The sequence below is a fragment of the Chrysoperla carnea genome, chromosome 4, assembly GCF_905475395.1.
Source record: "Chrysoperla carnea chromosome 4, inChrCarn1.1, whole genome shotgun sequence".
NCBI lineage: Eukaryota > Metazoa > Arthropoda > Insecta > Neuroptera > Chrysopidae > Chrysoperla > Chrysoperla carnea.
In genome coordinates this window covers 16,309,728-16,331,468 of record NC_058340.1, presented here as the reverse complement: position 1 = coordinate 16,331,468, position 21,741 = coordinate 16,309,728, and the positions used below count along the sequence as shown (strand labels likewise).

Sequence of the window (21,741 nt, the reverse complement as noted above, 5' to 3'; positions counted from 1 at the left end):
TAATACATCTAAAACACTTATTTTTTAAATGAATAACAGTAATTGATAGTATTGCTTTTTCAATAACGTAAACTTTTTCATTAAACATATTAATTAAGCTAAAATACAATATTTTCGGAGATCATAACTGGAAGAAAATTACATGCAAATCATTTTAATCGCAAAATCGTTTCGCAAACAATGAATATTTATGGTATAAATGCAATGAATATAATATGAATAACGATTATCATTCGAAATTAAATTCGACTACTAATCGTTTAAAATATGAGACATTTCAGAGCTATGTTTCTAAATATTCAATTTCGAAGTGTGGAAAACTGCGGGTTAGCAACAGTTTTGGGCTAGCAAATTTCGGTATTTTCTTTAAAAGGATGCAAGATATCGGATTTTTAATTTCATGCTTAGTTTTTCAATGATGAATTATTTCATATAATTCTGATATTTCTATCAGAAATTGTAATAAGAGGAAAAATATCGAACAAATATTAAAAAAAAAAAAAATCAGTCCCATTTTAGATAAGTAAATAGTTTCGATAATTTACGCTTCACTGACTCGGCAATAATTATGTTTATGGAATAGCTTGATCGTCATGATTGGACAAATATTTTTATACACAAGGATTGAATAAAAGTGAATATATGGAAATCAAAATAGTATTAGATATTTTTACAATTGCTAAAATAGTAATTGCTAATAAATACGGAGTGTTAATTAAATCTGAAAACAGTCAAATATTTTGAAAAATACACTCAAATAAGACAACGATAAATGCGTTTCAGCTTTTGTTTTAATTATTTCACCGATGCTAAACGGGAGTTTCATCTAGTTACTATTTAGTAGTGAACAAGTTTATATTTCTGAAATTATTATATCGTTTTCGAATTTTAAGGGGTAGTTAGCTCGCAAACTTGTGCTCTTTATTTCTATAAGCCATAGTACTCATTTTAATTGTCACAATAACTCAGGCGAATCCAGAAAATATTTTCGAAAAGGCAATTTTGAACTCTTCATGAACATATTTTGAATAATTAATGTTTTCTACTTTTAAGTTTGTGTATTTTTAGATTGAACGACAAGATATATCTGAGAAATCGGCTAAAATTACCACAGGATATCGAGCTTCGTATACGATTTTTTAACATCTCAAAAAATACACAATACTCGTCAAATGATTTTTGAATTTTTGGGCCAAATTACTATAGTATATGATTTTTATCCAGATTGGAAACAAAATAATTTTCCCTATTTTTCGCAATTTTCTTAAAATTTTTATTTCGGATGATTCGATAAAACTTTGAATATAGGGTAATTTTAACCCAATAAATTCAAAACTCAGTTTATTTAACGATTGGATGAATCATTTTTGAGATATAGGCCCAATTCTTGTAACAAGTCAAATGAGCTGTATTAATGATTTTGGGTCTTTATAAATCTAAATAATCTAAAAACATCAAGATCTGATTTATTTTGCGGTTGAACGATAAGTTTCTGATATATCGACTGAAGGATATTGCTCTAGGATATCCGTCTTCTGATATCTCAGAAACTACTCATTCAGTCGTCAAAGTATTTTTTTAATATTTGTATAAAATTACTCCAAATTTTTATGCAAATCAGAGGCAAAAGAGATATACCATTCTAGCTACGAGCTATACAATTGTATTATGTATTACGACTAAGGGCTGCAGGGAACGTGCTAATTACTTAAATCGCTTATATCATTACTTTTTGTAGGGGGCAATTGCTCTAATTGACTATTAACTTTTGCCACAGAATGAGGTATAATTAATAATGACATTCTTTTTGATCTAAGAATATTATTAAAGCTACGAACGGTATGGCGAATTTTTATTATTTATTGATCTGACATGTACTTTTGAGATATTCGACTCCAAACAGATTTCATTAACGTTCTTTATATTTAGAGGTATTTTCAAGAATTAAAAATTACGTACAATTACTTAACTATCAATAAATATAATAATTTTTAGTTAAAATTAAAATTTGGTAAATATATTCTACACAAAAAAAAGAAACTTATTCGTGGTAACAATCCATAATAAATTATATAAAAACAACTCGTATCTACATTTAATCGATTTTTTTATAAGAATTGGTTGATATTGATGATGTAAATTGATACAATTTTGGAAAATATTGTATTGCAAAATAAATAGCTGTTAAATATATTACAATGGCAACAGTAAGAACTAAATCAAATATGGCAGGTTTTACGCTGAAAATAAGAATATTTTAAGATATTATTATCATCAAATAAATGAAACAATTTTTAAAGACTTACTTATATACATTAACTGTTGATCCTGTAACATCATAAAACATAAATTCAGGATCACGTTTGTCCGGTGTAAATGTGCTTGTTTTAACATCTTTAACATATTTGTTGAGTAATGTTTTTAATGTTGGTACTATAATATTTTGTTTTTGAACTAAAAGCTGTGTAGATCGTGGCTGCGAACTAACGATATTCAAAACTGATTCTAATGCTTCTGGTTCTACTTTCTGTAAAGCGAGAAACATTCAATTCTTATTATTTACATTACAAATAAATAGCTGAAATTTTTTTGATACTAAGTCGGGAACACTAGATTTTGGGATTATACGGCCAACATATAAAGGTGATTGGTTACACGAAATTTTTTTTCCTAGACTGTAGGGAAATAACATGCATTCAAATAATCAACGAAAGGTCAACTTTGAGCAAAAGTGCCAACTTAGAGCAGAAACGCATTAAAAAGTACGGAGATTACTGGCATTACGCAACGATAATTTGATTATTTTTTTATTTCGATTTTATTCAAAAATTTTTATTTTCCATAACTTTTGCCAAGGTCTGTAGGCAGAGTATTTTAACGAACGGCTAGCCATTTAGTCATCCAAAGTACTAGAAATAAATGAAAACAATGTCGTCAGCCTAGAGAAAGAGAGGGTATTTTTCCATCTCGCTTATCTGCAGTCGGGTATAATTACCGCGCATGTGCGAAATTTATAAACTGTAAAACGTGATAGTATATTCAATTATTTACACAAATAGCTAAAATTGTACTATTATTCATATACACAACAAAGATACGAATAGGGTACTATCTATTGGTAGTGAAAATAAATTATGAAATTTGATAAAAATTAAAATTTATGTAGAAATATACTTAAATATTCTGATTTTGAATCATAAAAGCACATTCTTGTTTTATAATATTAAAATTGAAAGTCGTAATTTGTAATCTGTATATCACGTGGTCTAAAACACGATCCGCCATGATGTGACATCACACAGGCAAAAATAATATGCATTAGTTTCTAATTTATTGATGGCTTTCATAGTAATTGTAGTTTATGTTACCATCAACTTTATTTATACATATAATAATTACATACACAACTGTTGCTTTTACCAATATTATGCCACCAAAATGGCTGACAACGTTTTTGCGAGAATAAAAAAGGTTTAAAATTTAATTTAATTTTATGGCAACAAATCGTGTTTATTTTGCCGAAATATATTTTTTTGTTGCTTTTTATTAGGAAAATCATCATTTTGAAGTACTTTTTCAAACATAGTAGAATACCCTATTGTGAATACACTATAAGTATGAAGATATTGTTGCTATTTCTCTTTGTAGGTGACCTTAAAACTTACTGGCATTAACACTATAGATAACTATGATGTTAGAAATACGGCAATCAATTTACAATCGTGTGTCATGTTTAATCCATATGCAAGAAGTTTTTGAAAAGATGCTTCAATTTTTTATTTAAAAACGCTGATTTCTGACTTTCGTACTTACCAAAGATCCACTAAATAGATCATTTGCTGTATAATTATAAACAAATTTTCCTAATGCTTCAGCAACAATATGTGTATTTCTAACTAATCGATCAATACGAATATTTTCCTTGACATCTAAAATGGTACCACGCATAGAATCCCGATGACTTTTTAATGATGATAATGTAAATGCTGGAAGACGCCGTATACTGTATCGTTCATGTTCCCATGCTAACATTTCATCAGCTAAGTTTATTTTTTTATGGACACCATCAATTGTAACTGACGGATATTTATCGGCAGCAGATTTTAATTCTTTGAAGAATTGAGCAGCTGGTGATCCATCTTTTGGTGGTTTTGAAACATGCATATAAAGTGCATCACCAGTAGCTAATGTGTCCAGGCAAACAACAAACGAAGCATCCTAAAAATGTATAACTTTATTAAACTGAGAAATGTTACAAGTAATGCAGTCAATTGTTTTAATAACCGGTGTATTTTTAAATTTATTACGAAAAAGTTTTAATAATAAGTTATTTATTCACGATCACTTATTAAAAAAGTTACTGAACATAGTTTATTTAGAATTATGAGAAAAATATAAAATATTTATTAAAAATAAAATTTATACTTGGATTATGGATCCATCTAAAGAGTCCAATTGATCTTCAAGCCATTTTTTACTTCCTTGATAATTAATTTTTCCTCCAGCTGTTAATAAAAAAACTAAATTATATTTTCCTTGAGTTTTTGAATTTGAATACAAATGTGAAAATAATCGAGCAATTTCTAAAAGTATTGCTATACCAGAACCATTTGAGTCAGCCCCGAAAGATAACTCCTAAAAAAATTATTTAGAAAGATAATTTTATACTAAGGAATCGTTTATTGAGAATTTTCTAAATAAATGTGGAGATATTAACAAGATATCCTTTGGATGAATTAAAGCCTTTTTTTTGAATATAGCAAAAATAAAAGTGCGTTCGCTTGTTTTTTAACTGTTGTCAAATTTCCAGCCAGTGCTTTTTTATGCAAAACATAGCCCGTATCGATTACAGTTCAAATTTTGAAATTTTCATTTTCAAAATGTATTATAATCTTTGTCATCGCTTTCTACGATTCAATTAAAATCATTTAGTTTCACCCGAGAAATCTTTTTAAAAATTCCCACATCTGATTAGAAACAACCCGTAAATTTTACATACAGGAGCAACTCCAAAACTATCGTAATGTGCTATAACAGCAATTGTTGGAATTTTTCCATCGGATCCAATACCACCTAATTTACCATGCAGTGTAACAAGAGTCATGTCCTGTTTTGGACCAGCTGTTCCAGGGTTAATAACAATTTGATATCCATTTGCAGAAATAGAATTTATAATTGCTTCTAAAGCTGTGCCCGATTTTTCATCAGAAATAAAACCATTTGAAATATCTGTTACAATTTCATTTAATTCTGGTGAATATTTTGCAAAGTAAACTGGCGATGATATTTCTTGTGCTAACATAGCATCTTCCAAGATCATTAAATGCTATAAAAATACATTAAAATTAGTTACAACGCAAAATCATTATCATTTCAATGTCAGTTTGGAATCGAAAGTAATTTCTTATGTTCATGAGAAATTCCCTATATTGTTTGTAAAAATCATAAAAGTCTTTAGCAAGAGTTATTTTGTAACAGTACCAAATTGTTTATTTTGTTATTTATTTTCCTAATTTTTATAGAATTTCTCTTTAACAAGATAGACACCTAAACTAGATTATTTCTTGGGGACAAATGATCAGGGGCAAGGTATTTTAAGATTCACGCATTATCTGGATATCCTATAAATAAATTAAAATTATGTTTTAAATATTCCACATAATAAAGTCTATTATTGTTATCTGATTATATTACTAAGTAAATATTTATCTTGAATATCACAATTAGAAGTTAAAAATAAATTAATTACTTGTTTTTCTTCTGCACTTAAAGCAGATAAATTTTCAGGTATGATAATAAGTAGAGCGCCAGCCTTGGCCCGAATTTCTCTAAAATGATCAACAGTAAGATCTTGTAATCGAGCAACGACACAATGTCTAAAAGTACTCCAACTTGTTAATGAACGAGCCTCTAAATTTACAGCAGCACTTCGACAACCTAAAAATAGTCAAAGTTGTTTTATGAAAATGATTTTTTTAAATTATTTAAAAATTATTTACCGTGAGCAACTCCATGTATATCAAAATGTTGCATACGATGAACAGCAAATTCATGTGAACCAGATACAGGATTCACCGGTGATATTATTATAAATATCGGTAATACAATTAATAAATAATACGGTAAATAACTACGAAAAATTTCTGCAACACTATCTGCTTCTTCAAACCACATCTTTATGTTATAAAATTATAAATATTTACTAAATAAAAAAGAAGCACTTCAATGTTCTAACCTAATCGATTAATTTAATACGAAGCCCCATTTACAAGTCATTTGCAGAAACTGATATTATCCTCTCTCAGTTAAAGGTTGGTACACACTAAGCTTTGTCAGAATCAACTACATGACTTGTTTTTATATTATAAGTTTATACCTAATATTACACTGTAAAATTGATATTCATGATAGTTGGTAATATATAATTAATAATATAAAACATAAAACATGCATCCAAACTCTTCATAAAACATGCGTTTTACATGGTTTTACATTTTATAATATTTGGTCCCTTTGCTGTAGTACTCCTTTTCAATATTAGCGTAAGTATATCGTGTATACCTTACACATGACCATTGAACTTATTTAATAAACAGCCACATGATCCGTCGTATATTATGTAACGTGTACTCTCGAATTTAAATAAATAAAAAAATCGTTAAGCATTAAATTTCTGAACTAAAATAGTCATGATTACGGAATATGGGTTCTTTTTTTACAGATTTTTAGATATGTCATAATAACAGGGCAGGCCGTACTCAAACTTTCAAATTCACAAAGCATTGGTGGATTTACACATTTAACCCCGACAGTATAGCTTATTTATTTAAGTTTTGTCGCCCTATTTAGAAATTTAGGGGCTCCCTATACCGTCCGCCTTTAGCCCTTAGTGCCCTTTACGGGTACACTTTTGTCAATACTTGTCCGGCCGATTACATTTTTTTCGCCAGCGAGTATTTCACCACTATTTTTTTACCTTCGAAAATTCGATGCCTGTATAATCTGCCGCCCTAGGCTCCAGCCTACTCAACCTATTGATAAAATCCACATACTGCCAAAAATAAAATGGTACCTTGATTGACAACTTTCAAAAAAATTTTAATTTAAAATGTAGTTTCGTAAGTAAAGAGAAATGAATAAAATGCAATCGCACCAGGACTCGAACCCGGACCTCTTGAATTCATGCTACACTTTCGTTTCGTACTATATAAAACTCTATTCTTAGAAAATCAAAGGTGATCGGCATCAAAAACTCTGAGTAAAGATCCGATTCAATTAGATTAAAGGCAATCTATTATAAACAAGTTGCCAAATATAAAACAAAAATAAGGTAGATTTTTTCTATCCAAGTTACCTGAAATTTTCAAACATAAAAGTAATGTAGTTAATGGAGATAAATAAATAGTCGTTTTTAATCATACAAAAATTTTAGTAGAAATTTCTTTTTGGGGTTTCGAAAGAATATTTTTTTAATTTAATCAGTTAACAGGGCAAAATTTATTGCATATAAAGATGGTAAGTTTCCTATGATGATTTATCCAGCGCCCAAAAGAAACTTTTAGAAAATAATTAAACAGTTTTCCTACGAGCATTGATCAAAATTCTTATCAAAATCGTTATATTTCCAAATTTTAATGCTTAATCAAACAATGGAATTTTTTAAGGTAATGTTTTGAAAATCGATCCAGCAATTTACATATGTTTGAACAGAATACTCTTTTTCCCTTTTTATTTCAGAGGGAATGTATTTCGATTCATGTTGGTCAAGCCGGTGTTCAAATAGGAAATTCAACATGGGAACTATATTGTTTAGAGCACGGAATTGCACCTAATGGGACTTTAATGAAAGGAGAAAAATCAACGGCCGATAATTGTTACACAACTTTCTTCTCAGAAATTGAAAGTGGTAAAATGGTTCCAAGAGCAATAATGGTTGATTTGGAACCCACTGTAATCGGTATTTAAATGTAATTTACATTTAATAAACTTGTAAGTAATTGAAAATTTTCTTCCTAATAGATGAAGTGCGAGTAGGAAGTTACAAACAATTGTATCATCCAGAACAAATGATTACTGGAAAAGAAGATGCGGCGAATAATTATGCAAGAGGGCATTATAGTATTGGAAAAGAAATGATTGGTTTTGTTATGGATCGAATACACAAGCTAGCTGAACAATGCAATGGATTACAAGGATTTTTTGTTTTTCATTCATTCGGAGGAGGTACAGGATCAGGATTTTCGTCTTTATTAATGCAAAAGTTAAGTCAAGATTTTGGGAAAAAAAGCAAATTAGAATTTGTAGTATACCCTGCACCCCAGGTAAAAACTTAATAATTTTTCGCTTGAACGAAATTTTCAAAAATTTGGTAATTTAGGTGTGCACTGCTGTAGTAGAACCCTACAATGCTGTATTAACGACTCATACCACTATCAATCATTCAGATTGCGCATTTATGGTTGACAATGAAGCAATTTACGATATATGCCGAAGAAAATTAGGAATCGAACGACCAGATTATACTAACTTAAATCGATTAATTAGTCAAGTAGTATCGTCAATTACAGCGTCGTTACGTTTCGATGGCGCTTTAAACGTTGATTTAACAGAATTTCAAACCAATTTAGTTCCATATCCAAGAATTCACTTCCCATTAGCTTCTTACGCACCCGTTGTTTCGTCAGATAAAGCATATCACGAAGGAATGTCAGTGAGTGAAATAACTGCTGAATTATTTGAGACAACAAATCAAATGGTAAAATGTGATCCAAGGCAAGGCAAATACATGGCATGTTGTCTTTTATACCGTGGTGATGTTGTACCGAAAGATGTAAATGCTGCAATTGCATTCATGAAAGCAAAAAGTAATGTTCGATTTGTTGATTGGTGCCCGACAGGGTTTAAAGTAGGCATTAATTATCAAGCACCAACAGTTGTACCTGGTGGGGATTTAGCAAGAGTTCAACGTGCCGTTTGTATGCTATCAAATACTACCGCAATTGCGGCAGCCTGGAGCAAACTTAATTATAAATTTGATTTAATGTATGCTAAAAGAGCGTTCGTACATTGGTATGTTAGTGAAGGTATGGAAGAAGGTGAATTTCAAGAGGCTCGAGAGGATTTGGGTACTTTAGAAAAAGATTACGAAGAAGTATCTTTAGAATCAAATATTCCTGAGGGTCAGGCAGATGGCGATTATTTTTCTCCATAAATGTTTAAAAATTTTGTTCGTTTTTTAACTTCTGTATTTTTGTGCCCTTTTTTTAAAAAATTTCATTTAGTGTTCTATTTATACAACGAAACAAGCTTTTTGTTAAAAAAATCTGTATTTATTTTAAGTACATTTATACATCATAACGCATATACAAGATATAATAATATATTAATCATAAATCGCTAAATATGGAATTTTTTTAAATCAATAAATAAAGAATGGAAAGTTACATTTAAATGCAATGTTACTTATAATTTTCTGAATTTGCTAGTACGGTGTTGCTTTTCAATCTTTTTTTATTTACACATTTCAGATTAAGTTACATTTGTTTTTATCTCTGACTTTAGGCGTTCAATTTCTTGTCCCAATGTATCCACACTTTCCTTAAAAGAAAAAAATATTGTATTAGAAAAACATAAGAAACTTTAGCATGAAAAAATAACATTCCAAAATGAACTTGGAATTTTTTGCGAATGATTAAAATATTTAGTACTTTCTTACGCAATGAAAGGGAATCTGCAGAGATAAGCTAATGCCGGTTTTCCAGTACACGGACAAACAAAAACAAAACAGCAACTTTTTACACACTTTTTGAAGACTTGGCAATGTAATCGTCATTAGTTTCAGTTTTGTTTTTCAACAAAAACAAAAACTTAACTGTTCGTTTAGTGGAAAACCGGCATAAGAGACTGAATAAGATGGACCTTCACTCATCTGATAACCAGATGCTTGTGGGCAAACTCCTATGATAGCTTGCCAATCGAAAAGTGCTTATGACTATTTTTAATTAAATTAACTAAGGTATGGACAGGGTAAGTCAACCAATCGAAATTTTCATGAGAAGATAATTAAATTATGAAAATAGCAAACTTTCCTGCAAAAACCGTTATTTAAAAAAATTAATTAAAAAACATGAACACTTTTGGATAGACATAGTCGTGTTTATCATAAAACATTTCTCATCTGGCTAATAGATGGGTGAAGGTCGATGTTATATCTAATGTATTGTAGTAACTGAGCTCAGAATCTCTTATATTTGCAGCAAACTTCTTAACCATTCGATCCTGAATAAGTGATTTAATACCCAAGTCGCCACTGCATCACTTCTTAATATATCTATATCTTTTTAAAATAATTTGTTTAAAAATCGTGTCACCCTACGTTAACCACACGGTCACACTTTTCCACTCGTTTCGTTTGATTTAATTTCTGGAAAACTTACGAACAAATGAAACCATATATAATTTGGTCACCATTCGGTGTAGTTACCATATTCATCAAATAAGTTATAAAGTATTAATACGATAATAAAAAGTCAGAAAAACCCCATTATTTCTTTATTTTACGTTTAAAAACAATACAAGAGTTTTATTTCTAAAAAATAAATAAAAACTTACTTTCAAAGTGATATTTTTGAGTATCGTATCTTCTAATACAGCTTGCAGTTTTCTGTTAATATCCAATGAGAGTTCTAATGTTAAATTGTTGTCTGATACACGGGAATTGAACATGGACGCCATTACTCCTTTTGATTTTGCTACCTCCGCCTGACAAATGTTATAATTTCTCAATATATTTTCTCTGTACAAAAATGATGTACAGTATTAAAGAAATCAAAACAAAATTAGTTATAGCAAGCGTATTTTTATTATTGAATTAGAATTTACCTTTCTACATTTTTATGCCAAACAATATCATGGGGATGCTTTTGTAACAGAGTTAAGACAGTACCCAACGTAGCGAATTCAAAATATACAAAACCTTTAAGACACTTTAAGTCTCATCGCAATGCTCTAGCAACATCCGTGTTGGAATATGAGCTTGAGAAGTTTCAAAAAACGCATGTATGACAAACAAATATTCCTCCAAATATATATATATACCCCCAGATGTCATTCGAAAACGATTTCTTTAAAAATTTTCCATTGCATTGCTTTAAGATCATAAAGCTGCCTTGACTCTGATTACAGTTTTTACAACATGCATTGCAAACAAAATGCAATCTAACCGCTAAACAACTAAGCAAGACTTCGATAAATTTCACGTGGTAACAACAATTTAGACTAAATATAGCTTTTGTATCCAAAAAATGGAGTTATCTGTCGAACAAATGGTAACCGGCGGTAATACTCCTCCCCTTGTCAATTTTTCATGTTAATGAGTTTATGAAATCACAACGTCAAAAATCGAATTTTTAAGAATATTATTCGATTGTGTAAACCTTACAATTTTAAGGTTGTCTCTTTAAAATCAAATTGCCTCTTTAAAATTGCATTTAAAAATTTTTAAAATTGAAAAGTTTATAAAGTTGAAAGTGTGTGCAAGTGTCTTATGTCGATTTTGCGCAACTTAGTTTTAAATACGTTTTTTTCAAAATGAGGGCCGCATTTAACTAATTAAAAGATGAAAACGCTTAAATTGTCTTTCCAGAAACTCCGTATACGAATAATTTATTTGTTATATTAAGAAAAAAATCGATTAAAATATGTACGATGCTAAATATCTAGAAAACGATTTGGCCATTATGTAATATCTCGACAATTATTTAACCGATTTATAAAATAAAGCTCAAATTTCATAGTATAAAATAAAAATGAAGTCACATGGGTAACACAAAAAATTACATTATTGCACGGCTACTATGGAATTAAGAGCCGGTATATTCAATATTTTTATACCCAGTATGTATGTGTAAAATGATAGCTATATTATGTTCAGTAAGTCTGTAACGCTAAAAAATATTTATAGAGTAATTTCCGATATATTCAAAGCTAAGAAAATAATGGAGCATTGCCCGGCGCATATTTAATTTTGTAATTGATATTTAATTTATTTACGCAGTTTGTTTGCGTAAATGTATAATTTCTTAAGGATGTACGAGCATCAAGGCAATTTTAAATAAAAAGCTAGATTGTTTCATATGAAGTTATACTAAGTCTAAATACATTCTGAAAATTTTAAGGGGGGGGAGGGTGTTGTCCGATTATTTAAATAAATTAATGACTTCAAAAGTAGGCATATTTAACATTGGTCTTATAGGAAAAACGGTAGATATATGACATGTTTTCATAGATTTCTCCAAAACTAGTCGGTGGAAATTAAAAAAAACTATTTATTTAAGTTAAAACCTTAATAAATTAATGAAAACAAAAAAAACCTGTTGTGCCCGACTAGTTAAGGATGTATGAGCACGGTAATGGGGACACAAATTTAAAAATATTTTTTTTCAATTTTGATGGTGAATTATATAATAACTTGACAATATAAGACGAAAAGTAAGAATAAAATTTTTCGATATCTGGAGAATTTTCAAAATGTGGAAAATTTTGTGTAATTATTTAGTTTTCGATAATTCCAAAACCAAGGCAAATATCGAAAAATTGTAGTCTTATTTTTCGTCTACATTCATGAAGTTATAACAAAATTCATCATCAAAGTTGAAAATAAAGTATGTACAAATAATTTCAACCCAAAATCTAAAATTGCCTTGGTGCTCGTACTACCTTAGATAAGTGCATTAGATCATTAGCAAAAAAACATTTAAAACATTTTTGATTGTGCATTAATAAACAAGTAACCAAAGAAAAGTGCTAAATAGACGAAATAAATACTCACCAAAAATAGGCAGGCTAATGAAAATCAAAAATTTGAATTTAAATCTTTGAATATTTAAATACAGTAGAATCTCGATAAGTTAAACCTCGGTAACATAAAAACCTTAATTACTTCGAAAAATACTACGTTCCCTTCCCATCAGAGCCCAAAACCTCTATAGCTTAAAATACGCAACCTCTATAACTTAAATAAATAATTTCTGTTAGGCCCTCAGTAACTAAAAGAAATGTTTCCACAACCTCTATAACATAAAATTGTGTGAATGAGTCATTTTGAAAGAGTGTCAAAACAAATGGTTTCGATATTTATTGCTTGCACGTTTTTACTTGTTAACGTAAACAATAACATTACCTATTGTTTGCTTTATCTAAATTCTTCAAAGCTTTGCGGTGGTTAGCTTTGTCACAACGACTTACTTGCATCATAAGTTTTTTGATTGTTGTTCTGGAAACATCGCTTTACTTACTGTGTGATAAAACTGTCTTAAAATGAGTACAAAAAGAAAACTAACAACCCTCACCTACGCTGATAAATTAAAAGCTATAGAAGCAGTGAAAAATGGATTGAAAAGGAAAGAAGTTGCGGCTCAATTTGGAATACATGAGAGTACATTGTCTCTCATCATTAAAAAAGAAGCTGAAATCTTGAAGAAACAAGAATCAGGAGGAAATCTTCAATGTAAAAGACAAAAAAATGCCGAATTCCCTAATTTAGAACATCCCATCCTTCTGATGCATTCAATAACATAGACCCTTGATAACTAAAAACCTCTATAACTTAAAATATTTTTTGTTTCCCTTGGACTTTAACTTATCGAGATTCTACTGTAATTACATTATCGAACTCGAAATTAAAATTTTTTTAAAATTACAATCTTGTGTTCGTCTAGTTAACAAATTGCTAATCGAATATTTGATATGTGGTGAACTAATATATATGTACATTTGTACAAAATTTTGTTTTGTGCTTAAAAAGTGCATTCACCATTTACCAATTAAGATTTTTGGTAGACCTTAAGAAGTTTAAATAAAATGCAATTATTTCCCAATAGCAAGCTATTTCAAACACCTACCCTCATTCCTGAATTTGTCGACAATTAATAGAATTCAAGTTTATTTTTTAAATTCAAAGTATTATCAAGTTTTTTTCTAGTCCCTCATAAAATTATTTCGAATTAAATTGGTACTTAGTATAATCTATGTTAATATTAAAAATGTGAAAGTGTATTTGTTCATTTATTTGTTTTCAAACAAAAACTGAGTAACGGATGGCTGTATTTCATTGAAAAAGACTGGGATGGCATCAGCTATTTTTTCTCCCATGGAAATATCTCCTTCGAAAAATTCTTATTGAAATGATATAAATACAGAAACTTAGCGATTGGAATAAAAGTTTTACATACCATGTTACAACCTCTGTTAGGAATACTATGAATATAAAAAATAAACTCTGTTGGCAATAAAAAGAATATAATACATAATATAATTCAATATTTTTTAACTATGTATACTTCAAAATGTCAAAACGAACTTATATTCAACAATGCAGGGTTCCGTTTTGATGGTAGTTTAAATCTTCATTTTATTAGACTATCTATCACACGAATTAAAATATAACCTAATTATGGAAACTATAACTAATTACATTTTGCATAAAATTTTCATTTCTCAAATGAATATTTTTACATTATCAATCGGTGTGAAAGCGTTTAATCAACTTCCTCAAATCATGTATTATATTCTCATTATTATTGAAATTAATTAAAATTGGCCATTTGAAGTTTTGTACATGAAAAAAAAAAAAAAAAAACTAAAATAATAATAAACATACTTTGTGATTATCCATTGCATTAGAGGTGAGAGCACCTGTCTGTTCTCGAACCATATAATCTTGTAATAATCGACTTTTCTTTTGTAGTTCTCCTACTAAAGTTTGTACATGACTCTCTAGAAAATCTAATTTCTCGGATTTCCTTGCACTTATCCTTTGCAATCGCATTACATGTTCCAATAACGCAGATTTATCTAATTCAATTGGTGTATCTAAAACTATGGGGCTTGTGCTGGTCTACAAAGAAAATATACATTATTACATAATAAAACAATTTAGTATTTAAACAAAAAAGTGTGTACAATAGAAAACAATTTGTCCATGTAAATGAAGTCACAGTAACCTGTCGCAATCTAACCTAATTTGCTCAGCAATTCCTTCGTTCAAGAATTACTTCTATTAAATGAGTGCATGGAATTAATGAAAAATAAAAAGTCAGTTCCACCATCAAAAGTGTGGTGTGAGTTCGAGTTCATTTGAAGACCGATCTATAGAACAATTTCAGGTTTTACATATACAGTATGTTCACAGTTTTTGGTAACACTAAAAATTTCAGCTGTTTGACTTTGTATAAAATGTGATTTTCGCGGAATGAAAGAGAGTATAGAAATGCATATATTTTGAAAATTTAAATTTGTAATCCTTGCGGTACACACGTATGGAATACAATTTATCTTTTTTTAAATGACACACCTATTATTTTTTTTTAAGATTTGAACACGTTAATAATTTCAAATTCAACTTGCTGTACCTTTATAAATTCAGCATTTAGATGAAAATTTTCTTGTATGTTTTAAAATTAATAATATTCAAATCTCTAAAAAATAATAGGAGTACCATTTAAAAAAAAAACCCTTGCGATACGCGCGTACGGATTACAAACTTAAAATTTTTAGAAAATATGCATTTCGATACTCCTTTTCATGCCCCGAAAACCACATTTCATACGACGTCTAACAGCTGAAATTTGTAATGTTAATAAAAACTGTAAACACACTATATATGCTGAACTGCTTATGGTCATGAAAGAACTAGAAAACCTAAATCCTAACTAAGGTATTTCTGCTAAGTCTAATAAATTTTTTAAATTTGGAAAATAGTACGGAAGTTAAAGTGATTTAGATTGTAGTAAAAAATATATGAAATATACTTACGGATGTAGTATTGGCTGGTTTCGAAGTAGAGATGGTGGCTGCCTCCTTATTAACAGTTTCGTGAGCTCTATTAATAGGCGAAGGTGAATTACTAACATCTGACGATTGAGATGATGATTTATATGAGTTTTTCATTTCTTCGCTATTTTTAAGGGACTCAATCGTTTTATGGCAATGCTGTAATTCTTTTGTCATTTGCTAAAATGGAAATAAAAAAATCACATCAACTTATAAAAAATATTGGAAATTGTGATTCATTTACCTTAACTGTGGTGTCGAATTTTCGTTTCAATACTTGATTTTCACCTTTTTGATATTCCAACTCACGTTTTAATTTTTCAATTTCCTGAGTTTTTTCTGCTACATGTCTTGTCAATAAAGTATTTTCGCTGTTTCGGCCTTCCTTTTCGTCTTCCAAATCTTTTGTAAGGATATTTATTTTTGATTGCATTTCTTTCGTTGATCTACGTAAATTTTCTTGTTCACACTGCAATTGTTGTACCTTAAAAATTTTTTTAAATTAAAATCATAAAAATAGTATCTGCAGACAAAATTTAAACCAAAGTAATATCCCAAGATTAAACTGTGGGAAAAATATTTGAAGAAAGAATAAGTCTTAAAAACTCTTAGAAAACTCTGAATAACTCTAAATTAGACAGTCCAAAAACGTTTAGAAATTCAGAATTGTTCAGAGTTCCTAAGACTTTGAGTTTTTAAGACTTATCCTTTCTTCGAATATTTTTTCGATCAGAGAAGTATAAACTTACTTTTGTTTCAATAGCAGATGATTCAGATTGAAGTCTAACATTTTTCTCTGTTAATGTTTGTGTAAATTTTAACATTTCTTCTTCACGATGAACACAATTTTCTATATCGTTTTGAAGTTCAAAATTTTGTTGTCTTAACTTATCGTTTTCTATTTCCATTAATTTGTATTTTTCTTCTTTGCTAGTAAAACAAAAAGTACATTAAAAATTCATTTTGGAAATATTCAAAAACCAAAAAAATTATGTGAAATCGAAAAATTTATTTCTGCTCATACTATGAAACATGGGCATACTCATCATTGACCCAAGCCGTTTTTTGATAACGATAAGATGCAGAATACAACTATTAAATTTTTTAAAAAATGTTTATTTATAAAGAAACTAACAATGTTTGCGGGAAATCTTTTTTAAAAGTAAACTATAATTCTATAAAAATCAAATGCGTATTGTTGAAATAAGGGATAATCCTGATGTCGAATTGGCCAAATTACCCATAAAAATGTAAAACTAGACTTGATACCATGACAAAATTTAAAATTTAAATTTAAATTGATTAAAAAACGAAGAAGTTATAAGCAATAAAAGATTCCATTCAAAGGTTGCCCATCTCCTTTTAGCAAAACAAAGTTTTATTAAGCGATATCCACGTATGGCGTCACTAGTTCATATCTTGCATACTAGTAAAGATTTTTAAAAACCAACTTCATTTTTCTATTCGTGAAGTGAGAATTCTTTATTTAAAGTGATAAACAAAAATTTTGTCCGATCCCCTATTTTGCATTAAAATTTTGCTAAATCTATTCAATGTTATTTTTTCAAATCCTATTTATTTACCAAATAAGTTTTATTTAGATAATTTACCTTTCTAATTTAAGTTTTATTTGTTCTAATTGAGACTCTAATGCTATTGATTTTGCAGTTTGTTCAGATTCTTTGTTTTTAGTTTCACGTAATTCAGCTAATTTTTTATCCGTTTCAAATCGTTCCAATTCTAATTGTTGTACCTGTTCAAACAAATAAACTTAATATAAATGCAAAAGAATGTCGTTATTTTACTAAGAATCAATTCTTATCGAGAATACACTTTACCTTTAACGACAATTGATTATTCTCTTGAATCACTTTTTCAAATTTTTCTTGCAATTTATCCAGTTCAAGTTGCAGATAATGAGATCGTTGTTCCCTGTCACCACATTCATGTCGAACCAATATTAAGTTTGCCGTAACTTCTTTTAGCTGTTTATCTGTAAACAATTTAAATTATTTACTTTGTGTTATAAAATAAATGCGGGATAATAATTACCAAGCATAAATGCTTTATTTTCTTGGGATTCACGAAAAGTACGAATAGAGTCTTGTGCTTCACGTTTGGCTGTTTCAATCTGCGTATTAGCAGCTGATAATTTTGAATTTAATGTTTCTATGGTATGTTGAAGATCCTAAATATACAAAATTATTTATGAATGACATGTTTTTTAATTTATTAAAAGCTACGTCCTATACACGCTTTGTTAAAAAATAACAGATTCGATTTTGATACAATAAAGAGCAGAATTTTTATAGTAACGTTGCCATCGGTTGTATATATTCCAATTTGATTAAAAAAATCGTAGCTTTCAAAGAATAATTTTCAAAAATTATAAACCTCTCGCGACAATTTTAACAAGATTTTCTTGTTTCATAAATCCAATTTACCTTATACAACTATAAATATAAAGTGAAACAAACAAAATAATCAAATGACTTATCTAACTTTTTTTAAATAGTGGTAAAACCAACCGAGCCCCGCTTTCGGGCATAAAAGGTACGTATAATTTTTGAACGTTCCTTCGTCGGTAAAGCTATTAGTTGGCCCCAATTTAAAAAATAATAGTAATATTACTCGCCAATAGATGTAAGAGTCATATTTTTCAGTTTTTACTGAAAACACGGATAAATCGACGTTTTCTAAAAATGAAACGTAGTTAGATCGATTTTCCGCCCCAAAAACCACCTGTATACTAAATTTCATGAAAATAGTTGACGCCGTTTCCGAGATTCTAGATATGTATATATATATATGTATATATATATATGTATATATATATATGTATATATATATATGTATATATATATATGTATATATATATATGTATATATATATATGTATATATATATATGTATATATATATATATATATGTATATTGTTCGTTTAATTATATAAGATTTAATATTTATACATACCCGACGTGCTTCCTGTTCACTTTTTAACGCCGATTTAGTATTTTTTAAAGCTTGTTCCGTTGTAAATAAATTTCCTTTATATTTTTCGCATTCTCTTTGTGCACTAAATAATTCGTGACATTTATTGTCAAATAATTGACAAATACGATTTTTTTCCGATGCTGATAACGATACTTTATTATTAAGTAACTCAATCTCTTTCATTGCATCACGCAATTGTTTTTCTAATAATTCTCTTGCATTCTTCTGATCAATAACGTTTTTTTCACTAACCGCATATCGCATAACAGTTGCTTCTTTTTCTCTTTTTGCACTTTCATACCGTTGTATCGCCTAAACATAAATTAAATATTAAAATATAAATGCTATTTTATTTTATTACAAGTGAAATTTAAAAAACTCCCGACAAATTTTTTGGGTACGGAACCCCAAACTCGCACTTGAATCATATCTAAGAACACTCTCCATTAAATTACCTTTTTCCTTTCACAAAATGAGCATTCATTGAGCATTCACAAAAATGAATCGATTTTGAGAATCACTACCAATTTTTTTAGTTGTTCCGAGTACGGAACTCTAAACTCGCAATTCGAACATAGCTAAGAACACTCTCCATTAAATTATCTTTAAATGAAACAAAAAAATCAAAAACATTTCATCCGTTTAGGCGTTAAGATTTCACAGACTGAGAGACACTCAAACACACATAGCCGTCAGACTTATAACACTATTTTTTCGATTCGGGGGTTAAAAATAAAAAATGGTGGGCATAGATTTACACGTTGGACACTGAGTTTATCGATGATTGTGGTCAATTTCTTCAAGACCGCGTGATTGTGAGTGTGAAGTTTAATAATATTAGCTTATTTTTATTTTATTTGCAAAATTGAGGTGAAATGTTATGATTCCCAAAATCATTCGCGCTCAATATGTTAAGTACAATTCAAACCATTTGCACCTTTTTTTATTTCAGGTGATACTAAAATTTTTTCCTACCGTTTGATATTTGGCTTCTACTTCTGCTCTAGCTAATCCCTGCTGTAAATTGACTTCTTCCAGATAATGGATATGATCTATAGCCCGCTCTAAATCTACTTTGTATTTTGCAACAGATAAGCGTAATTCTGATAATTCTTGTTCATGTACTTCATTTTCAATTTTTGTCTCTTCTAAACTTCTGTAACAAAATTAAACTTAGATATTTATGAAGGCAAATATATTTTTTTTAAATCTTTTAATGTAATAATGCTATATTTATTTTAAATCATATCCTACAAATTTTGAAAGGTATCTTTTTATTGTATAGCGATTTTTCTATTATTTAAAACCAATTTCATATTAACAAGGGCTTCGCGTTCTTTACAGTAAGAAGTGATCTAAATGTTGATTCATAACCATTTAAACCAGCGTAAATAGAATTTTCTACATGTAGTTTTACAAATCTTCTTGTATGTTTCCATTTTTGAAATGGTTGAACTGAATAATTTATATAGGGTTGGAAATATTTTCTGTGTTAAAGAAGTAAAAAGATTTTTGCTCGTTTACTTACAACTTCTGTCCGAAAATAATAATATATTCACAAGCAAACTTACTCTGGAGGATTTAAACTTGGACTTGTATTATCAGGATAATCACTATTAAAACTTGTAGACTCAATAAATTTATTTGGTGTAACAGGACTTGATTTTTTTGGTGACGACCTCTGTCTTTGATCGTTTGGTGCTGGGCTATATGAATCCCGTTCACTAGCACCTGGAGAACAATCTGAAATACCTTCATCTCCAACAGCAACTACTTCTTCAACATTAACATTATCCACTTGTTTATCGCTCTCATTGTTTGATATCACACTCATACTTGTATTTTGGTCACTTGGATCGTTTACATATTGAATTTTATTTATGTATTTCGATTCATCGTCTGATATATTATTTCCAGTCGCCATAAAAGATCCTTGTTATCACCGCAATAAAAATTTGTTACAATGTAATTTTGAATAAATGATAATAAACGTTGAATTTTACATATTTCAGTGTACTTTTTTGACGTATGGAAGATTGATAAGAAACATTTGACAGTTCTACACACCACCGTTTCAATAGTTACCAGATATTATCAGTAATTTAAATAAATTCTAACATTTTTAGTAATGTTTTATTATATTAATTAATTATTTAAAACATAAATTATTGCTAATATGTAGACCTTTAGTTCAATTAATAATTCAAGTCAATTGTTTATTAGAACAGATATAGTTCATTTCGTGGAGAATGAACACACTAATTTGTATACAACAGTTTTATGTAAATCAATATTTAATACCGTTAACTCATGTACCTGTAATATCTATTTTATTCATTTTTTTCTCACAGAATTTAAATTTTTATGTCCAATGTATGAATAGGAATGTGGATTTTTTTTTATTCAAAATTATTCAATACTACTCCTTTTTTTGTCTTTAAAAGCAAAAAACTTATTTTAAGGTTTACATTCGGTTTTAATAAAAAGTTGCATACAAAAGTTATTGCAGTAGTAGTATGAAACTAATATTCCCCGAATTCTTAAAAAAAGTCCGTAAATCGGAGGCATGAAACAAAATTTTCTTTACTTTAAAAAACAAGATGGTGTTACAAATTTTTTTCTAAAAGCATAAGTTTTATTGAGAGTGAAAGCAATTTTTTGGAGAACGGAAGAACGGCAATTTTTGGGCATATTTAGAACTGATAAGCCATTATGACCCAATTCTTCGCGAACATTTAGAGAAATTGAAGATTTCTCAACAACAAAAAACGTTTGCAGGTCCACATCTTCCAACAAATATTCAAAATTAGTTCATTGAAGTTTGTGCCCAAAGCGTAAAATCAGCCATATTAGAAGGGAAGATTGCTAGATATTTCGCTATTATAGTTGATACCACACCTGATTCAAGCCACATCG

General features: G+C 29.0%; 3 protein-coding genes across 7 annotated transcripts; 1 reads left to right on the top strand and 2 right to left on the bottom strand.

Annotated features, from left to right (window-relative positions):
• Positions 1 to 2,065: 2,065 nt before the first annotated feature.
• LOC123298193 (nicalin-1) lies at positions 2,066 to 6,287 on the bottom strand. Its single transcript, XM_044880129.1, has 7 exons — positions 6,000 to 6,287; positions 5,750 to 5,937; positions 5,000 to 5,326; positions 4,426 to 4,635; positions 3,814 to 4,218; positions 2,307 to 2,527; positions 2,066 to 2,240 (listed from the first exon to the last, which is right to left on the bottom strand). The coding sequence occupies exons 1-7, from the start codon at positions 6,172 to 6,174 to the stop codon at positions 2,096 to 2,098; spliced, it is 1,671 nt and encodes a 556-aa protein (XP_044736064.1). The 5' UTR covers positions 6,175 to 6,287; the 3' UTR covers positions 2,066 to 2,095.
• Positions 6,288 to 7,381: 1,094 nt separating this feature from the next.
• On the top strand, positions 7,382 to 9,393 carry LOC123298194 (tubulin alpha-4 chain-like). Of its 3 annotated transcripts, none has more exons than XM_044880132.1 (4): positions 7,382 to 7,515; positions 7,738 to 7,957; positions 8,020 to 8,321; positions 8,378 to 9,393. In XM_044880132.1, exons 1-4 carry the CDS (start codon positions 7,513 to 7,515, stop codon positions 9,209 to 9,211), a joined length of 1,359 nt encoding a protein of 452 aa, XP_044736067.1. In that variant the 5' UTR covers positions 7,382 to 7,512; the 3' UTR covers positions 9,212 to 9,393. The 3 variants fall into 3 exon arrangements, with proteins under 3 accessions (XP_044736067.1, XP_044736068.1, XP_044736065.1); XM_044880133.1 differs by having other exon boundaries at positions 7,383 to 7,515; positions 7,741 to 7,957; XM_044880130.1 differs by lacking the exon at positions 7,382 to 7,515 and adding an exon at positions 7,535 to 7,664.
• A 108-nt stretch (positions 9,394 to 9,501) lies between these two features.
• Positions 9,502 to 20,889, bottom strand: LOC123298191 (coiled-coil domain-containing protein 186). Of its 3 annotated transcripts, none has more exons than XM_044880126.1 (12): positions 20,397 to 20,889; positions 19,801 to 19,981; positions 18,805 to 19,137; positions 17,884 to 18,019; positions 17,670 to 17,824; positions 17,442 to 17,584; positions 16,581 to 16,761; positions 16,076 to 16,315; positions 15,814 to 16,011; positions 14,660 to 14,896; positions 10,612 to 10,761; positions 9,502 to 9,597 (listed from the first exon to the last, which is right to left on the bottom strand). In XM_044880126.1, exons 1-12 carry the CDS (start codon positions 20,747 to 20,749, stop codon positions 9,529 to 9,531), a joined length of 2,376 nt encoding a protein of 791 aa, XP_044736061.1. In that variant the 5' UTR covers positions 20,750 to 20,889; the 3' UTR covers positions 9,502 to 9,528. The 3 variants fall into 3 exon arrangements, with proteins under 3 accessions (XP_044736061.1, XP_044736062.1, XP_044736063.1); XM_044880127.1 differs by lacking the exon at positions 9,502 to 9,597 and adding an exon at positions 12,830 to 12,843 and having other exon boundaries at positions 10,694 to 10,761; XM_044880128.1 differs by lacking the exon at positions 9,502 to 9,597 and having other exon boundaries at positions 10,699 to 10,795.
• Positions 20,890 to 21,741: the final 852 nt, after the last annotated feature.